Below are 20,030 nucleotides of genomic sequence, written 5' to 3' on the forward strand. Positions count from 1 at the left end.
TATATGCATTTGTATTTGTATATACAATTTTCTCTCGCTTTATACAAACACAAACACATTTTATACATTTGTGTTTGTATAAAAAACGAGAGAGGCGAGGGAGAGAACGAAAGTGGCGAGCGAGATTCACCAGGAGAGAGGCGAAATAGCAACAGTTTGCTATGAAGTACAATTAAATCAAACTATATTTATAGCATTTAATTTGAATTAATAGTTTGCTATTATATATAATTTTCCCTAAAAATTAATCAAGGTTTACATGCTATTAAACTAGAGTTTACCTTGAGCACACTAAAGAATAGCGACCGCAGATTTTCTCGTCAGAGCTAATAGGATTAATGGGCTTAGGTCCAAGTGAGTGGCCCATATCAAGATATTACTAAGTTTGTTATCTCTTTTTGGGCCTAAAACATTCTCTTTTTTCTTGGACTAACCCAAAATAGTTTCTCTCTTATATTTCTGTTGAAGTTTGGCATATATTTGCCTTTTTCCTTTTGGAATTTTACTTACTATGGTACTATATATTACATTCAAATAACCATATGTTCTTTTTACTCATGGTACTATATATTACATTCAAATAGCAACATATTCGTTTTACTCATCAAAATAATGTTTTTACAACAAACTAGATTGTCAAAAAGAGATACACTTGTAATTATCTTAAATTCATGGTTCAAGCTCATGACACATATTATCTGCTTTGGCCCAACAAAACTCACATATTTGTCCCTTGTGTATGCGGTATGTGTTCATTGACCCCAAAAGCGTACGTTCATGTTATGTACACTTATTTTGTGCCTTATAAAACTCTTTACTTTCTTCTCCGATTTCATTGAAGGACTCATCGAAGGTATCATGTTCACCCCAACCTTTTTAGAAGCTTGCCAGTCCTTCCCTCTGACTCACCCTCATTAGTCATCGATTTGTCCTCCATCATAAGCATCATACACTTCACATTTTTAGAAGCTTGTCAGTCCTTTTCTCTGACTCACCCTCATTAGTCGTCGATTTGTCCTCCATCATAGGCATCATACACTTCACTCATGGACTTAACGTCCTTGCTGAGATTTACTCCACTTCTGACACCATATTTGTCACGGTCGTCCAAGATAACACTATCAACCAAAAAAGGAGCGTGTGGATATGAAAGGTTAATGAATCAAAAAATAGAAAAAAACAGATATTGACATGGCACATCATGTTATGTCACAATTATAATTAGCAAAATTTGTAAGAGGTGATCAAATATGGATTCCGACATGATCCAAGAACAAAGCACAAAAAGAAAAAAAAAATTGAACCACAACATGTGCTTACCTTTTATTTATGTCTAGTGCCTATCTTTTAAATATGTCAACTCTTTTGTCTTCTATCTATTTCTCTATTTCTAACATTATATTTGATGTGAGGTAAAATAACCTGTTTATTATGCTGCTTCATTATATTGTTATTTCTAAATAATATATATATATAAGTACTCCGTCTGTCTTAATTCAATTGTTCTGTTCTAATTTGACCTAGAGTTTAACAAAGTAATTTTTTTTTTGAATCTTACGATTTTAAATATGTCATATAAAAAGTTATAATTAAAGAATTGTCACCCGACCAATTTATGTTAAGTATATACACTTACCTCCAGTTATTTTATTTTTTAAAAATTAACTATCAAGTGTTCAATATTTAAATGTTCGATTAATTTAAATTCATGCAGAATAAATCCACTAAGGAGGGTAAACACTTAATTCCCACATGACATGTTTTTCATTTTCAGTACTCGACCTCTGATTTAGTTATCGTTTGATAATAGATTTTGAACATTTATCTTTTATTATCCGTTTAATCATGAAATTTGATCTTCAAATATTTTCAAGTTCTCACAGACGGAGTTAAACAAGATTTTGGGTTTTAGCGACTTCCACTCACAAATTTCAGATTTTTTCCAAGTAAAACGCATGTTCTAACACAACTTCAAATTTCATAACAACTTCTAAAATACAATTTGAAAATTTCAACATCAAAATTTATGACCAAACAGTGACATAGATAATCACCTAGACATTTTGGTTGATTTGGCATACCTCTACCTGTAAGTAGAATTGTCAAAAAGGGTCAGCCCAAGCCTCAGGGGCCAAGAAATTTGATGGGCTAGGGTGGACCGACCCTTCATTTGGAAGGGCCTGAAAATGTTCAACCCAAGGCCTCGAGATGGGGCGGGCCAACCCTTCTTTTTCTCTTATTTTCATCTTTTATTTTCAAACTTAAAATTCTATAACATCAAGAAAATGAGAAGATTTTCAAATCAAATGTACCAAACAATTGTGTTGTTTCAATATAACACTAGCAAAAACTCTAGTGTGATTAGCATGTATCTAGGATACTAGATACGCGAGATACATGAATTTGGTGTGATACATCCCAGATACACGAGCGAGATAAGAGAGTGACGAGCGATATGAGAGGGAGGCGAGGGTGTGGAATTTGTCTATGTATCCTAGATACATGTGAATCCACTTGGATAGAGTGTATCTAGAACAAATTACACATATTGAGTCCATGTATCCTGAGATATATGTATCTGGACGCACCAAAATCTGGAAAAATTCGTAATATTACAACAAATTGTGCATCTAAGTAATTAACTCATACACTAGTAGATTTCTGTAAGTTACCCTTAAATAAATAGTTCTAGCCCATGAACCGATCCCAACCCGACCTCAATCAAGCCTCAAGGGCCAATGGTTTATAAGAGCGGGGCTTATAAGCCCTAGTTTTAAATGGGCTTGAAAGTTTTTATCTCAACCATAGCCCAATCGCGAGTTGGGTTGAACCAACCCCATGGGCTAAACCCATTTTGAAGGCTCTACTTGTAGGGATGACAATTGGAGCAGGGTGAGACATGATACTTGGTTAGTTGGTTTACTAGTGAAGTTTACTAAATATTCCAACCATAGTGTCAAAAACTAATTCATATTTTTTTTGTAATTTGGATGATTTTAAAGTAATTAAAGAGAATTAATTTAGTGATCCTTTTTGTTTCCAAGACCAAATTATAATCCTCCTATCTTGTCAACTTATATTATGAATGAAAGTTGTGAAAAATAAAAAAAGGTGAAGGACATTAGTGGAGAAGCCAGGCTATAAAGCAACTCATAAAATCAATTTTTTTTTCCCTTTTTTATTTGTTGCTTTCCCATACAACATGCAGTCTCTTCTTTGTCCAAAAAATAATAAAGTAAATAAAACTAATTACAAAATGTATTTTGTTTCTATTTGCTAGTGGTTAACCAACTCAGGACCCATATATTCGACAAAAAGTTCACTCTGATGTGTTCATTTATAAATTATTTATTTATTATAGTTTAAATCTTGCACATCATCATATATTGTCTATATATTTATAGACCAAAAAAACATGAAATTTGATAGGCTTAAAAGATATATTAGTAATTATTACAACATATGTAAAAATTATTTAGATGTATATTAATTAAACTATTTATTATTCGACAGAACATGATGCAACTTCATATTATCGAGGACACGACTCTAGATAGAAAGAAGTGGAGGTCGTGTATTAGTGTAGACGGCTAGTAGGGAGTGAAGGGGTATATGTCTTGTCGTGCGCAGGTTTAGACTTGTCAGTGTTTTGTCGTGTATTAGTCATACCCTTATAGTTTGTCATATAACATGTATTATGTTTTGATTATCACACTATTTTGATGCTGTTATTGTTTCTTCTTGTAGGCTTTATATTGTCTTTCTTATTATTGACTATGTTTTTTTTTCATTGTTTCTTCTCCTTTTACTTGGATTTGATGCACTTGATGAGTCGAGAGTCTTTCATGAACAGTCTATATACCTTCTTGAGGTAGTGATAAAATCTGCATACACTCTACCTTCACACACCCTATAGTGAAATTCCGCTGAATATATTATCAGTAATATATATAGTAAGAAATATGTAGAAGAGTAGCAGTTGAACAGTTGTAAATTATAATATTATATTATATTATTTATAATATTTTAAGGACTCAATCATTAAAAGGTCCGGGAAATTTGGGTTGTTATGGCTGTACGGTATTTTCCATTTTTTTCCCTTTCAAAATATAATAAATATAATTGGCACTATTTATTATAAGTGCGATCCAACTAAAAAGGGAATTTAATTCATATGGAAAAGTTTGAAAAAAGTCATAATGATGAAAAGAATAAAAAGATCTAATTTTTCTTGACTACCTGCTATTTTTTTTTGGGCATTGCGAAGGTGGAAAAATGGTATTGTATAATACAATCATATTTAGAAGAAATTAAGGCGTATATTCATAACTCATTATTACCGGACAATATATCAATTATTCATAAATTTTATGTGGGAAAAATAATTTTTATTTTTCATCTTTGGAATTCTCCTTTTGGTCTGCCTAACCTTATCATGTAGGTTCCCTATGAATTGGACGATTTTATTTGGCTAAATATCTAGCAATAAACTTCATGTTTGTTCATTTCAACAAATTTGAACTCTATATCATCAATTCTATTTTAAAATAAGTTTATTTATGTGATATACACTTTTTTAGAAATTTCTATAAAGATGTTCAATATTTAATATATACGTATCGATTTTTTATTTAAAACTTATTATGCTATAATTTTTTTTATTTAAAGTGTTCAACTGACTATCTTTTACCACATATGGCTACGCAACTACCTCCAAGGTACGTTAGCAACAATTGATTCATTATTTATCTACTACTATAAATTTTGTGCATCGTCAGTATACATAACTTGTAAACTACTAGGCAATTTCTAAGGTAACACAATGTTTAATCCTAGTCACATCAAAAAAAACATTTCACATCATGTATGAATGTTTTCCAATAAAAAGGCTATTATTACTCACCTTATAAGACTAGGAATTAGGATAATATGCCTTTGGACAATTTTTATAGGTTTTTGAACATGTGCATGATTTTAGCCTAGACAAAAACAAGACAACAACTATTTCATTACAACCCTCACCAACAAAAAGAGATAATAAAGTAACATTATTAATATCCACGTCACAACAGTTCTTAGATTCCATTGCCCCCTTTTATGTTTTTTTTTTAAAAAAATAAAAAAATAATTAATATTTTTTTGAATAAATAATTTTATAACAAATATTCCTTCAAAACTTCTCTATATAAACTACTACCATAGTCCAAACTAATTCGTTGAGCCTTCGATTTTTTCCCCCTAATATAATCACCAATAATGATCACCTCATACCCCTCCGCGGCCACCGCCACCATCACCACCGTTGATTGCGAGAAACAAGTCCGTTCGTGGCGACTCCTCCGTTCTCTAGTGGAGTTACTCATCCCTAGTTGTTACTGTACGTTTGTTGAACCTACAAAACTTGTCCCGAGTAAAAAACCTGTTTCATCTTTCAACTATCATAGACCATCATTTACCTCGAATACAACAAATATTACGGGTACCATTTTTGGGTATCGTAAAGGAAAAGTCAATTTTTGTATCCAAACAAACCCTAATTCCTCTACCCCGCTTCTTCTCCTTGAACTCGCGGTTTCTACTTCTACCCTAGCACGTGAAATGCGTGGAGGGCTACTAAGAATCGCACTTGAAAGTTCCAATAACGGAGGTGGAAGTGGAAATAATGATAATTCTTCCCTTCTGTCCATGTCTGTATGGACGATGTATTGTAATGGAAAAAAAGTAGGGTTCGCGGTTAAAAAAAAACCTACAAAATCCGATTTACAAGTGTTGAATCAAATGGAAAGTGTAGTTGTTGGTGCTGGCACTGTTCATGGTAAAGAAATTAATCGCGATGATGATATAATGTATCTAAGAGGAAAATTCGAAAGGGTTCATGGATCTTCAGACTCAGAGTCATTTCATTTAATCGATCCTGAAGGAAGTATGGGGCAACAACAATTGAGCATTTTCTTTCTCCGCTCTCGTTCTAGCTGAGCTGATCGTGATGTGTGAATCAGCTTGAGCAACGTGCAATTTTTTGCTAATTTTTTTTTCCTCCTAGATTATGAGTTTTGTACTTTGGTGTTGCCATGCAACACCCCATGTGTTTTTCGAGCTGTGTTTTTTGGCATGGCTTTTTTTTTTATATCCCTTATAGGGATATTTAATTTGTCATGGGGTGTGTATGTTGCAATTACCAAAGATGAATATTTGTAAAAATGTAATTAATGGAGGACCATTTTAGTTTATATATTTTCCTTTTTATTTCATTAATATCGTGATTAATTTTTTTAATTGTTACACTAAATAGATGTCATAATTTACTCAAAATTTGGTGGGAATTAATACCCATTTGAATATTTAAGGACTTCAAGATTTACCTAAGTAATATAACTGTTCATAAATATAACAAGTTAAATAACATTGATCGAATAAAATTCTTTTACATCGTTATTAATGTATACAACAAGTTAAATCCAAAAGCAAAAAAACGAATTCTTATTGGAACAGTGGAAGTTCATGAACGCAGTGTAAAGCTTGCTAGTTGTTTTTTGGCTAAACGTGTCCCAATAAATTTTTGATTTTAGAAAAGATAGGTAAACGTAAAATCAGAATTTTGAATTTATATGTTTTAAATTTACTTTCTTTAAAAAAATAAATTATTGGATTTTAGATAAATTATTTATACATATTACGTGAATTTTTAGCATAAACATAAGATATGGACTAGCGTTCTGAACTCGTAAATATAAGTAGTGTACATAAAAATTTTGGACTATCGAGTTAACTTGACCTATAATAACAAATAATTAATAATTTATTATAACATGATAAACTTAATTTTGGATTCTCAGGATAACCTGCAATCACTACAATATTTGCCACAACCTTTACCTTCGGATGAACGCCTTTGTGCGCACCGGATAAATCTCCCACGGTGTAAAATTTGATAGTGTAAAAATTTCTGATATTTTATATAGCCGACATCTTATTAATTTGCGATTATCATAAGAGAATAAAATCTGATTATGCTACGATTAATTAGTACATATTTGACATGGCAAAAATATGACCAACTACCAAATTATCCTAAGATCCTTTTTCATATCTACAGATCAAATATATTAATTAGTGATAGCTAATTAACTTATGTAGTTCCAATAGTAGAAATCATATGTGATAAACAAAAAAGAATATAGACATGTTATGACAACAAAATGAAGAATAAAGATCAATGTTTGGATGGCTGAAATATTTGAAACAATTAATTTAACTAATCTTGTAAAATTCGTAAAATTAATACATCTCATATGCATGGGTAATGTGTGTCACTTATGACACATTAATGGTAATAATAAATATGGATATTTATAATCAATAATAATACTCTATATAAATATCCTTAAAGACTTTAACGACTCTGAATGCAATGACATCAACTCAATTGTCGTTAAGTATTTTTGCTGCAATATAAATGAAAATCTATTGCCACTAAATGTCTCATTTGTGTAGTGATGGACGATGAGTCGTCAAAGAGAAAAACGACAAATTTTTAGATTGATAAGCTTTTGAATAAGGGGTACACGTGACATCTTAGACGTATCTCACATCAGAAAGCAAGAGAAAATTGAAGAATTTTTTAAAATTATACTACAAGTTCACATGGTATACACCATATACACTTTTGAACTTGATGATAGCATAGCACAAGGAACAGTTTCATAAGGTCGTTCACTTTGGGCTTGGGTCGTGACAGTCTAATAGATATAATGTAAAGAAGTTTTACATTATTTGGATTACTAATTTCACTTGTTATGAATCATTATGTATTTTATATATTTTAAGTGATCTGATAGTATACATATTTTTACGATTTTTCCACGAAAAAAAGAGAGTGAAAGGATGTGATATAATGTTGGGATAGTGCTTCTCTGATTTGTTTTTTGTATTTTTATTTTTATGAGCTGTTTTGATTCCTTTTGTCGTTAAAATAAAAATAAAAAGCAAAAAAAAAAAAGAGTAAAAAGTTAGATTTGTCATATAGGAAGAGGGATGCATATGCTCATATATATTCAATCATTTTGGTCAATAATTTCCTCTTTTTTTCATTGTTTAATTTGCTTTTTTCCCTTCCTTTAATTAAATCTTTTAATAGTATATATATTAACTGGTTAATAGACATAACACGTACGATCATTTCTCTATTTAGTTAGGTGAATAAAAGAATATTAGTATATAATTGGGAGAATAAAATTGAGGCTACAAATTAAAGAAGGAAAAGTTAGTTGAAAAGATCAAGATATTGTATTATAGTTCTATTGGTTAAATATTTAGAATATATTTTGTTTTAAATATTTAAGATGGTACCTTTTTTTTTCTCCTAAATTATCTTGAAAAAATGACAAGAATTACTCGAGAAAAGTTATTTTATGTTATATATCTATAATTAAGTGCACAATAAACTCAGTGGATAATGAATTCACCTCTCTACCCTTTTCCACTTAAAAATAACAAGCTTTTAATTCTCCACATGCTAGATTTAAACTCGCGATGTATGTTCTCTTGCGTTTGAATGCATTTAGCTGTCATGTTATGTGTTGTGCTCTTATATCTTAATCAAATTCTTTGGGGCGAACAAAGACAAGATTATTGAGTAGAGCCCAATGCAAATATATACTTGTCAACATTTTTTTAAAACTTGAATAACGTAACAGGACTAACTTGCACACACCTCGATTGATCCCTGTCCTTCAAGAAATTGTTGTAGTCTTGTAGCTTTTATATATAATGTCAAGTCATCTAGGTGCATGTAACACATGAAAGATTAAAAGGTGAACAATATATTTCTCATATTTTTGGCAAATGAATACAACAACATATCTAGTGTATAGTGCTCTGGACGTTGAAAGAATTTACGATATTTTTTCTCATAAATATTTGGCGAATCAATGAACATTCTTATCGAGTTTTACAATATCATATCGCGTTGTGTGTGTGCGCGCTCACCTCCATATTTGAAAAAATAGTTGGAGCTGAAGGTAGACTATATCCCGCGAAGAATAGTTGTTTCTCAATTCCATCATTCATACCGCTGGATTCAAAAGACTTCTTTGGTTCTTCTAATGCATAAAGCTCCAAATGCATGCCAATCCAAGCAACAATACAACTCTAGATATCATCTTCCTTGGTGAAGTACCTGCATACATACCTTCTCGAACAAGTAAAAACGGAGAAATTACAAAGATAAAAGGCACTAATCTTCTTAATAACCCGAAAACGCCTCTTGTAATCCTAGTTGTATATGCTTATGCAGGGGCGGAGCTTTGGTCAAAATCCTGTATTTGTGTTTAAAAATCCATTTTAAGACTTATAAATAATTTATCCAAAATCCAATAAGCCGTGTTTTCTAGCATCTCTAGAACTTATAAACGCAAAATCCTAGCTCTGCCTCTATGCTTAACTTACACATTGAGAAGTAGATGTTTTCGATTAGGCTGAGCCATTGAGGCAAGTAAGGTTAGTTTTATACCTGGTTGCAGTTGAAGATAATTGTTCCGAAAACTCCACTCGAAATCCCAGTGCTTTTTTTCGCACTTTAGTGTCCAGTAAGACCATCCAAAAGAGGCTGCATTGTATACATCTAACTGAACTCTTCCGAAATCCTGGTAATCTGCTAACGAGCCATTAGTCACGTTCCATTCGTTCACCCACTCACCTGAAATCGGTTAAATTCATGTCAAGATATCACAATTCTGAAATGTGGCAGTTGAAAATTGGTTCTAGTTCACTAAACCAAAGGTGTTGCGAAAGGAAAGAAAGGATATATTACCAACAAACACCAATGGTCCGTTGGCGCTATTCAAAGCCTGTATTTGAGATTGTCTGTTTTTGTATAGAAATTGAATGTTCTCCGACGAGGTCAGTTTATCAAAGTATCTGTCAAAGAGATTGTAGTAGTGCAAATCAACTACTGTGTTTGATGAGCCTATGTTAGCTTGATAAAGTTCAAATGGATCTGCATTTCCGATTCTTTGGCAAAATATCACATAAGCTGTTGAAGAATATTTTCGAACAATTTGGTATCCCTGTTTATAAAAAGGCACCAGAATATCCAGTGAGACATCTGCAGCAGATGGCTCGTTTAGAAGCTCGATTCCCAGCAAGGCAGGATGCACAGCATACCTATGAATGTTCATGAGTTATAATACATTTAAAGAAAATATTGAAAGAGAATGGTGAGTGTTATGAACGCAAATGAGATGAGGATACTTAGATAGATGTGTGAGCACACTACGAGAGATATGAAGATATATGAGGCAAGGCGGGAGTAGCCTCAGTGGTGGACAAGATGAGGGAAAATTCAAGCAAAATCTTGGCAATGATTAATGCTCATGGCAAAGCATGGTTGATAGATTCGTGAAGAATTCGTTAAAATCTACCTGGAAGCTAAGAACTCTATAGCATCCAATGTTTGCGCGATGTGTTCTGGAGATGTCTGCCAGTTTACTGTACCATCTCTACTGGCACTATGTTCCATCCCATTTTGGGAACCTGGGGCAGCGTGAAGGTCGATTATGCACTTAATGTTATAAGCTCTGCGAATAGAAAGAGATCAAATGGCTGAAAGAAGGGAAGAAATCGTAGAAGAGTATAATGAAATAGCAGAAATCAAGACCTACTGCGCCCACGAGAATGCATTATCAAGAGCTTCTAAGCTTCCACCAATAAAAGGAGCTGGAGGATTAGAATCGGAAGCTATCCACCAGCCAACAGGAATCCTAACAGTATTTATTCCGTGTCTGTACAAGAAATCGAAATCATCTACAGTGATGAAACTATTCCTATGCTTCTGCAACATACAAAAAAGGAGAGAAATACAATGAACATGCGTCTCACTTACATCCAATAAATAAGTGAACTGAAAGCAATAAACGTGATCAATTTACCTTAAGAACGTCTTTTGCCTTGTTATGCCCATATCCATTAGCAAGCTGGTAATCCCCTTGTAACTTTGCCACAAACGTCATCTCAAATGTGGCTGGATTATCATCCCAACCTGGCGTCCCCGGAAAGTCTGCTGTGAGAACATTGTCATTTGACGCCTAAATGAATGAGGTAGAACACAATTACAGCAGTTCTAGTAGAACTCGTGATAGACATGAATGTCAGTATGGCAACATACTAAAGCTGGTGCACACGAATATATACTAGCTTAACAATATCTTAACCATCCATAGGACTACACCTCTAACAACAACAACAACAACATCCCCAGTGTAAATCCCACTAGGTGGAGTTTGGAGAGGGTAGAGTCTACGCAGACCTTAACCCTACCTCGTGGAGGTAGAGAGGTTTCAGAAAGACTCTCGGCTCAGGACTACACCTCCAAGGCTAGGATATTTCAAAAAGATTCCATAAAACCATAAAGTAAATGTTACTAGCACTTAAAGAAAGGGCTGCAGAAAGCTGAAAAGAATATTTGCAGCACACTGCAAAAAAATGATTTTGTAACCAGTACAATGAAGGCCATACACTGGTTCTTAGGGAAATCTCGTGCAGGATGAAATTTATCAACACCTCCAAGATGATCGGACTAGAAAAAGTGGATGAGCCTTATTCGTCATCAAGCGCAACAAAATAATATCATAGCTCTTACAACCTAGTGCATAAACAAGATTATTCCATGATTGCAATCCTTCTATGTAAATAGAGTTGATGGTAAAAAAAAACCCTAAAGTATCCCGGTTTTTTGGTTTTTTGAGTTTCATATCTGAACTATTATGTGTGCGAGTTGTCTACCAGAACAATCACCAACTATTTATCGAAACACACCTCAACTATCCATCGTTCCCTTTTCCTACCTGAAATATAACCATCATTCAGGTGTGTTTTGGGAACAATTGATAGTTGAGGTGTGTTTTGATAAATGTTGGTAATAAGTCAGGTATGAAATTCGCACACCTGGTAATTTAGGTATGAAACTCAAAAAACCGAGGTACTTTAGGTATGTTTTTGACCCTTCACTCATGTACATATAATATAAACCATGAAAAAAGGCATAGAATTTTCTTATATCAAATATGCTTAATGTATCCCACAATAGAGACTGACAGAGAAATAAAGAAAAATGAAGTTGTGTTATCAAATGAATTCTGTAGTTTCAAGAAGTGCTTCCGCCAAATGCAAAGGTAAAAGAAATGAGAAATTACCTGTATATAAGTTCCACTTTTCAGTTTGATGTGAACTCTATTATTGAAGTTCCTTTCGAGATAGAATGTTTCTGAATCCGAGGGAGACTCTGCTGTTGCCATCACACTATCTCCATCACCACTGCATGTTAGAAATTGCCCTTCAGAAGTTCGAAACTGAAATACTGACTCAGAAATCCTCCACAACTGTTAAAAAATAAGCAAATTAATCAGGTACTATTCTCAAAATCAACAATTTCTAGCTTAAACTCTACTAAAAAGAATCTCTTCTCATCATATGAACTTTAAAGTATGAAGTTCCATAATTGATTCTTAGTGAACTTCAACGCGAGGTTCACTTGAAGCAACAATGTGTTGGTCTAGTCATTGCCTGAGCCACAAAGGACTATCCCTAAACTCCACTTGTGGGATTACACTGGTCGTGTTGTTATTGTTGTTGAAAAATCTAAATTCCGCTTCTTGCAAATACATTCCCTCCATTACAATATCGAAACTAATCGGGAATCTAATTGGAAAAGGATCAAATTCATATAGGAGGTCAAATATATGAACCAGAGAGCTGACATAAGGGAGCCAACATGAAGAAATTATGGGAGTTACAAAGGAACTCATATAGGTTTGAGGACGGGAATTAAACTCTATAAGATTGAATCTCCTGTTGTTCCACATTAGCTCAGTTGATAGAACGGTCAGTTGTTAATCGAGTGGACGTAGGTTCGAATCCTACTTGGAGAGATTTCATTGATTCTGAATTAGAGAATTTAAAAGTTTAAGTAACCACAAATTTAGGACATAAAAAGGATAGTATACAACAACATACACAGTGTAATCCCACAAGTGCGGTTCAGAGAGGGTAGAGTCTATGCAGACCTTACCCCTACCTCGTAGAGATAGAGAGGCTATTGTCAATAGACCCTCGGCTTAAAATAAAGCATATCCAAACATATATTAACAATAAACGATACGATCAACCGAGAGAGACTAAAAGATAGCAACAAAGAAATTTGACAATGCATTTCACCTTGAATGTTTCCCATTCTAATGGATTATCTCTATCCACAGACACATTCATTCCTCCACCATTCTGTGCAGAAATATACTTTTGCAATGTCACAGATTTTAATTGCACCTGTGTTCCATCCTGCATTGCCAAAAAGCTCAAAACTTTTCAATCTAAAATAACAATTCAACAAGATTCCGAAGGGTTGATTTCTCCGACAATCACTTAACTAATACTAGTTATTATCTCAGAAAGTCACATTTCTTCTCCACTCCAATTTTCTTCAAACAAAGAAAGTAACTTTACGAGATAATAACTATTAGTCCAGTGACCATATGAGAAATCAACTCGATTCTAAAGCATAAAGAGAACCAATACATACAAGCATATCTCCATTGGGTATATCATCAAAAAGGGAAGGCTTTATCCATCCCTCTACAACTAACCATCCACCCAAGTTCACAGCTCTTACTCTTGCATTTCCATGTAACCCCTCCACTAAAATTTCCAAAAAAAAATTCAAAAAAACCACATTATCTATTACAACAAAATACATTGTTAAGAATCTTGAAAAAACACAAAAACAAGAAAAAAGACCAAACCTGAATGCCCAACAGAGAAGATAAGCCAACAACAGAGCAAGAAGGCAGAGACCCATTTGGAGAAAAGTAGTTCCATGGAGAAAACAACCAAAAAATCACATCATACAAGCAAAATTATTAAACCCCAGAAAGTAAAGAAGCATTCTTGCAAAGAAAGAAGAGAAAAAAATGAGTAAAAAATACTCAAAACCCTTTAAAAATCCCTTCTTTTTGACTGAAAGAGAAGAATCTGAGTAATATCTTTCTTTTCACTCATTCAATTCCACAAAAAAAAGAACCTTTTTTGAAATTATAGATTTACTTGTATTTTAATTGGATCAGAAAATCTGTATTCAGATAAGGACAAAAGCAACAGTTTTTAAATAAAAATCACTGAAACAAATGTACAGCAGAATAAAAGAAACAATCTTTTTTTAACTACGGGTTAGTTTGAGCACACCTCGATTAAATTTGCCAATTACAACATGTTGAGGCAAATTTAAGATTCGTATTAAGTGAGAATTAATCTTAAGTTCATAAGTAAATAACTTAACCAAATCAAATGTCAAATTGATGTAAACATTCAAGTTGACAATCGATATTTTTAATTATATAAACTATAGTCGATGATCGAATCAAATTACAAAATGCTTGTCACGTTGTGTATTAAAAGTTAGATTGATTCAAAGTTTGATCTATAAAAATTGATCACTAAACTCTCAACATTAATCATATCAACATATATTGTATACATTTTTCTAAAAGAAATGGCAGAGTGTTCTGTTACCTTTCTGGTACAAAAACATGTTGTCACATGTAATAATTTTCAAGAAAAGGGATCATGGCTATGGAAAAAATCAAGATATTTCGTTGTAGACGCGCAAAATGATAATCTTTTAATGATGTTGGAATTTATCAAGACTCGTATAGTCATCATTTCTGAAGGACATACAACATTGCTTCAGAAATACGGTGTTTTTTGAAAGTAGTAATGAACATGAAGATGATCAAGTACGTCTTGTTGATGATGTTGAGCTTGAAAGTCGTATATCAGTACTACTAGATTTTGTTCTTTCTGATGATCCGGAATGGAAATTGCTTTGTGTTGTTGGAACAAGAGGTATAGGGAAAACCACCCTAGTCAAGAAAGTGTATGATGATGCTTCAGTGAAGAAGCATTTCAATTCTATAATGTGGATTGATATTTCGCGGTTTTCTACTTTTAAGGAGCATGATTACTCCAGTAGATGATCAATCTCGTCGAGCAATTGATACCATGGATGCTAACATGTTGGCAGAGTTACTTCAACAAGTCCTTGAGTCATCAAGGTACTTTATTGTACTTGTTGATATCCCAGATATTGTTACATGGAGGGCTCTCAAGTATGTATTTCCTGTCGAAAACTGTGGTAGCAGAGTAATCATCATATCGCGTTTTGATGATATGTGTCATACCATTTGTGAAGATATCCCGGATAGTGATGTTTACAGTTTAAACCCTTTGTCTGAATATGAATCTTGGGTACTTTTCAGGACGCGGATGTAACATCCTGCTCTACCTCTGTCTCAAATCGCCAAAGACATCGTAGAAAAATGCAATGGTTTACCACTGATGATTCTAGTCATTGCTGGTGCACTGAGTACTAAGAAAACAGATTCATGGGAGTTGTTTTATGACAGCCTTGTTGACAAGGTAGTTATAGCAAAGACGATTAAATTGAAAAGCAATAGCACAAGTTGCTGATAGCTATCTCAATGAACTTGCAAACATTTATGTCCTTAGAAGTGTTAAATCTTATCAATGCCACATTGATTGAATTAGGAAAGTTAACAAAGACTATGAAAGTTAGACATCGCGAAGGTGAGAAGAAAACATGGAAAAGATCTTTGTTCTTCAGTACTTGATAAGTCTTGAACAATTATCCTTTTAGGAAAAAGTTTTAATATTTTGAGTAGTCCTTTTCTTGTAGGAAAGGTTTTAGACTCTATAAATATAGGCTTGTTCCTTCTAACTTAATCAGTATTCACAATGTAGTCCTAGGGTTTTGAGAGTTTCGGTTATGGGGAGAATTTGTGAACCTTCGAGTGAATTGGTTGAGGTTATTTCTCTCTATAGTTTTTACTCTCATAATTATAGTAGATTGCTCATCTCCTTTGTGGATGTAGGTCAATTGACCGAACCACGTTAAATCTTTGTGTCTTTTGGTGTGTTTCTCGTTTGTCTTCTTACTCATGGTCTTTCGAGGTTTACTTTGCTAGCTTCCACATTACACTTGCTTATTTCGGTCCTAACAAGTGGTATCAAAGTCATGGTTTAATAATGAAACCAGGTTAGAGATGGGTGTTCATCTTGGCGGGTGTAGTTCTAGCTGCACCCTTTTTTGACAGTAATGAAGATTTTGTTGGAGAAATTGTTTCAGAGAGGTTCTCTGTGTCGAGACGTATATTTGATGGAGGAGATTATGGAGAAGAGATGCAAGATCCTAAAGGTACTTCAATTGCGCGATTGTATGTTAATGAAGGAGCTTCCCTTTGGGATTGAGCATTTGAGGAAGCTTCAATCTCTTGTGCTTCAAAATATTTCTGAAAACATGTTGATGACTGTGAAGCTTAAGGATAGTACAAGTGGAAATTACTGGAAAATCGCGCATATCCCTGACGTTAATGTAATTGATATGTACAAAAGTTGGAAGGTAGAAGAGGAGAGTAACTCGAAATTTTGATATTTGTATCGAAACTCAGGTACATATGAATGAAGTTTAGTCCTAAACTACCAAAAAAAGAACTCATTTTTTACAAAATGGAACATATGACTATAATGTATAAATTCAGGAGAAGATTTGGTTCTATCGAAGAGCTAACATTTCTTCTAGTGTTTTCACGAATTTCATGTCATCATGTCTTTATGCCCGGTAAAAGGTGTTATTACAAGTTTGCAATTCTATTTGGGCCTGAAAAAACTTGTTGGGGCCCAAGTCAAGTAACAAAATATATGGGTTTGAGTATACCCTTCCTACCAAGTCATGTTAGTCCAATAGCAAAGTCAGTCCAATATTAAATAGTTCCCTTCTTCATACACTTTTTTTTCTTTTTAGGTTTTTCATTCAGTGTTCGGTGTCCGATATTAGTATTGAAGTCTCACTAATCCGGCCTCCATTCGAGGAATAACACTCTCTACCAAGGACTTTTTCATACCCAAAGTTTGAACCTGAAGCATCTGGTTAAAGAAGGAGTAGTCTCATCAGTCTCATCCACTGCACCACATCATTTGATTGTTCTTTATGCACATTAGATCAAAGTTCATTTTAGAAATAGAACTACTAAAGCCACCGCTAAAATGGATTGAATTGATAAATGAGGTTAATTGAGCTTAAATATTGTAATCAAAATGGGTGAAACACTGATCATAGTCCAACTTGCTCAACTTTGACTAAGTTTTAATTTGTTTGTTCGTTTTCTTTAAATGATTTAACTTTTTTTAAGATTGGATGAATTGGACGGGTCATACATAAATCTATGGGGTCATTCGAATCATGATTTTTATGAGCTAAATTATTTTGCGCTCCTACGTCCAATACACAAAGGAAAGGGAGTTTTTCTTTTTGATTTTCTATTTAGTGTTTGACTCATTCGAATTCGCGACGGAAAGTCTTACTTTGAGATGTAAAGCACTCCTCACCAAAAATGATTTCATACTCAGGATTTGAACTTAATACATATGATTAAAAATGGAGAAATACATATCACGCCACCGTAAGCTAAAGGTGTTGATCTAACTGAATAATAAATCTTGTAGAGTCATGAGAAGAGGAAAATAAAAATCACATTTTATTAATAATAATCATACGCTTTATTTCTCTGGAAAAAATTATTTGAAAAATCTCCATTAGTAAGCTAGTTGACAAATATTCCAAGACAACTTGTTTGAAAAATAATTAACTAGACCATAGACAAATAACTAGACAATAATTTATCAAAATTTAAAATGAAGATACATTTCACCTCCTATCTCCTTTCTTTTTCAGACTCTCTAGACAAAACATTTGTGACAATTTTCATTAAAAAAATTTGTTTTATACGAAATTTTAGATTTTAGTAATCCATCAAATTTATTTAATCAAAATTTGATGTGACATCATCTTGTCAAATTATTGACTCGAAGCTAGAATTTCAACTTAATGAGTTATATATGTATTTTAGAACGATCGATCTCAAATGATAATTGGATTCTAAATTTTTTGTATCTACATATTTAATGAAATTCTCAACATAAATATGCTATTTAAGCAAAATTTACTGAGTTCACATCAAATTCATATTTAGACTTCTACCTCCGTCCCCGGCCCCGATAGTAACATGTACATACTATACAAGTCAAATTTATATTTCAAACCAATGTTCAATTTAATGATGTTGTAAAAATGAGAATTCATAGAGACTATATATATATATGTATATATACCAATGATTATGTGTCCTACTTAATAAAAAAAATCTAGTAAGAAGACAAATGCATTGTGATCATGAGATCATCAAACAAAAATGTTAAAGCAAGTAGAAAAAAGTACCTAGAAAAAAATTGATCTAATAGCTCATTTTATATTGAGAAAATTACTTGAAAGCTCCATTATAAATTCTATTAAGAATATTAATGTTGATTAAAATTCTTATACTGCAACTTGAAGACAAGTGGGGAGACACACTTGTACATAAAGCTAAACACAAACGATCAATCACTTGTAGTTGATAGGTTTTTTATGCATGCATTTACTCATTTTCTTTCAATTTCTATTGAGATAACTAAGCATTCATGTGTCCTTCGGAATGGCTCAGCTCAGTTGGTTTGGAGGGTGGTCATCTACATAGATAAACTGGAATCGATCCTTCTCAATGCCTTCTAAGTCAGATCGTATAAAGCTTGCTTAATGTAGTTTACATCCTGCGTATGGTTTACATGCTATTCACAGAGTACTCACTCGAATAGCAGAAGTTGTGACAAAAGTTATAACGATTGCGGGTTATCCTGAAATTTCAAAAAAAATAAAAATAAAAATCAAACATTCATGTTAATTAACATTACAACGACGTATCTAATATAATATTATAAATAGAACATAAGAAGGATAGAGTATACGATAACTTATCTCTACTTACAAACATAGAAAGGTTATTTTTGATTCACGTCTCTCCGTTCAAAGAGAGAATTTATGTTGATTAAAATTAAGGATGTAAAATACATTTAAATTTTTGTCACAACATATACTTTATAAGGAAAAGGACATATAAACATCCAAGTGGTTCAATTAGAGCAGGGGCCAGTACTTGAGGTGGCAATCTTATTCAATTTAACCGTTAATTTTAGAGACATCACCTCAGATTAATTATTTTCAATTTTACTGGGTCGGAGACTGGGTGGATAGATGCGAAATCATAATTTAAAATTTATAAATTTGTTTAGTTCTTTTAAATTTTTGAGGTCTAAAATAAGTTGTAAAAAAATATTAATTCGTACTACTTATGTCATTTGCTAGAGACATTTTGGAAGTCTCTTTAAAGGAACAATAATTAGAATTCTTAATGATAGTACGTAATTACTTAACGTAAGAAAGTCTTTGGGGAATAATCATCCTTTAATTATCAAGATTTAATTGGCATCAAATCTCTTAAACTATGATTAATTTTGATACATTCAAAGTTTTGCCAGTTAAGCTTGTTTTATTTTTTTTAATCTTCAAATTATTATTGTTTTTATTTAAAATGTTCATTAATAGTTCTATGTGGGACCATTAAGGGACACATCTCGTACGTTGTTTGGTTTTGTTTAATATTAATTAAGAAGGTTTACTAAACCCCTAATTAATAGTAGTAACTGGTTTAGTTAGTCAATTTTTGTTGTTAACCCCTTATTAATAACTAGTTAATCAATCTTGTTCTGGAACCAGCTAGGTACACAAGAGACAAAAGAGAGGTATTTTCCCTTTATCGCAAGGCAATTTTAGGCTTTTAAGTCAGCGAATGAATTATAAAATTGAAAAATCATAACAAATTGCTAAAATGTATGGGTGTAAATTCTCGTGTATCATGAGTTTGACTTGAATCCTAAATTCTTTTAGATCTAAAGCTACTTTTTTGGTAAGAAGATGATAATGCATGTCAAAACTATCTATTATTAATTCTTAAACTTAAATTAGAGGCTATAATTATCTCATAGTTAATATTTGTAACAACTCACAAAAATGGGGGGGGGGGGGGGGGAAT

General features: G+C 32.8%; 3 protein-coding genes across 4 annotated transcripts; 2 read left to right on the forward strand and 1 right to left on the reverse strand.

Annotated features, from left to right (window-relative positions):
* Positions 1-5,233: 5,233 nt before the first annotated feature.
* On the forward strand, positions 5,234-6,166 carry LOC102584642 (protein MIZU-KUSSEI 1). Its single transcript, XM_006353218.2, has one exon. The coding sequence runs from the start codon at positions 5,257-5,259 to the stop codon at positions 5,974-5,976; it is 720 nt and encodes a 239-aa protein (XP_006353280.1). The 5' UTR covers positions 5,234-5,256; the 3' UTR covers positions 5,977-6,166.
* Positions 6,167-8,801: 2,635 nt separating this feature from the next.
* Positions 8,802-14,060, reverse strand: LOC102584297 (probable glucan 1,3-beta-glucosidase A). 2 transcript variants are annotated; one of them, XM_006353134.2, is made up of 10 exons: positions 13,794-14,060; positions 13,574-13,689; positions 13,213-13,332; positions 12,192-12,377; positions 10,929-11,084; positions 10,662-10,831; positions 10,422-10,577; positions 9,812-10,164; positions 9,512-9,697; positions 8,802-9,178 (listed from the first exon to the last, which is right to left on the reverse strand). In XM_006353134.2, the coding sequence occupies exons 1-10, from the start codon at positions 13,867-13,869 to the stop codon at positions 9,102-9,104; spliced, it is 1,596 nt and encodes a 531-aa protein (XP_006353196.1). In that variant the 5' UTR covers positions 13,870-14,060; the 3' UTR covers positions 8,802-9,101. The 2 variants fall into 2 exon arrangements, with proteins under 2 accessions (XP_006353196.1, XP_006353195.1); XM_006353133.2 differs by having other exon boundaries at positions 8,802-9,190.
* A 988-nt stretch (positions 14,061-15,048) lies between these two features.
* Positions 15,049-16,495, forward strand: LOC107061625 (uncharacterized). Its single transcript, XM_015311217.1, has 2 exons — positions 15,049-15,294; positions 16,193-16,495. Exons 1-2 carry the CDS (start codon positions 15,049-15,051, stop codon positions 16,493-16,495), a joined length of 549 nt encoding a protein of 182 aa, XP_015166703.1.
* The last annotated feature ends 3,535 nt before the right edge of the window (positions 16,496-20,030 follow it).

The sequence above is a fragment of the Solanum tuberosum genome, unplaced genomic scaffold (genome assembly GCF_000226075.1).
Source record: "Solanum tuberosum cultivar DM 1-3 516 R44 unplaced genomic scaffold, SolTub_3.0 scf00152, whole genome shotgun sequence".
NCBI classification, from domain to species: domain Eukaryota; kingdom Viridiplantae; phylum Streptophyta; class Magnoliopsida; order Solanales; family Solanaceae; genus Solanum; species Solanum tuberosum.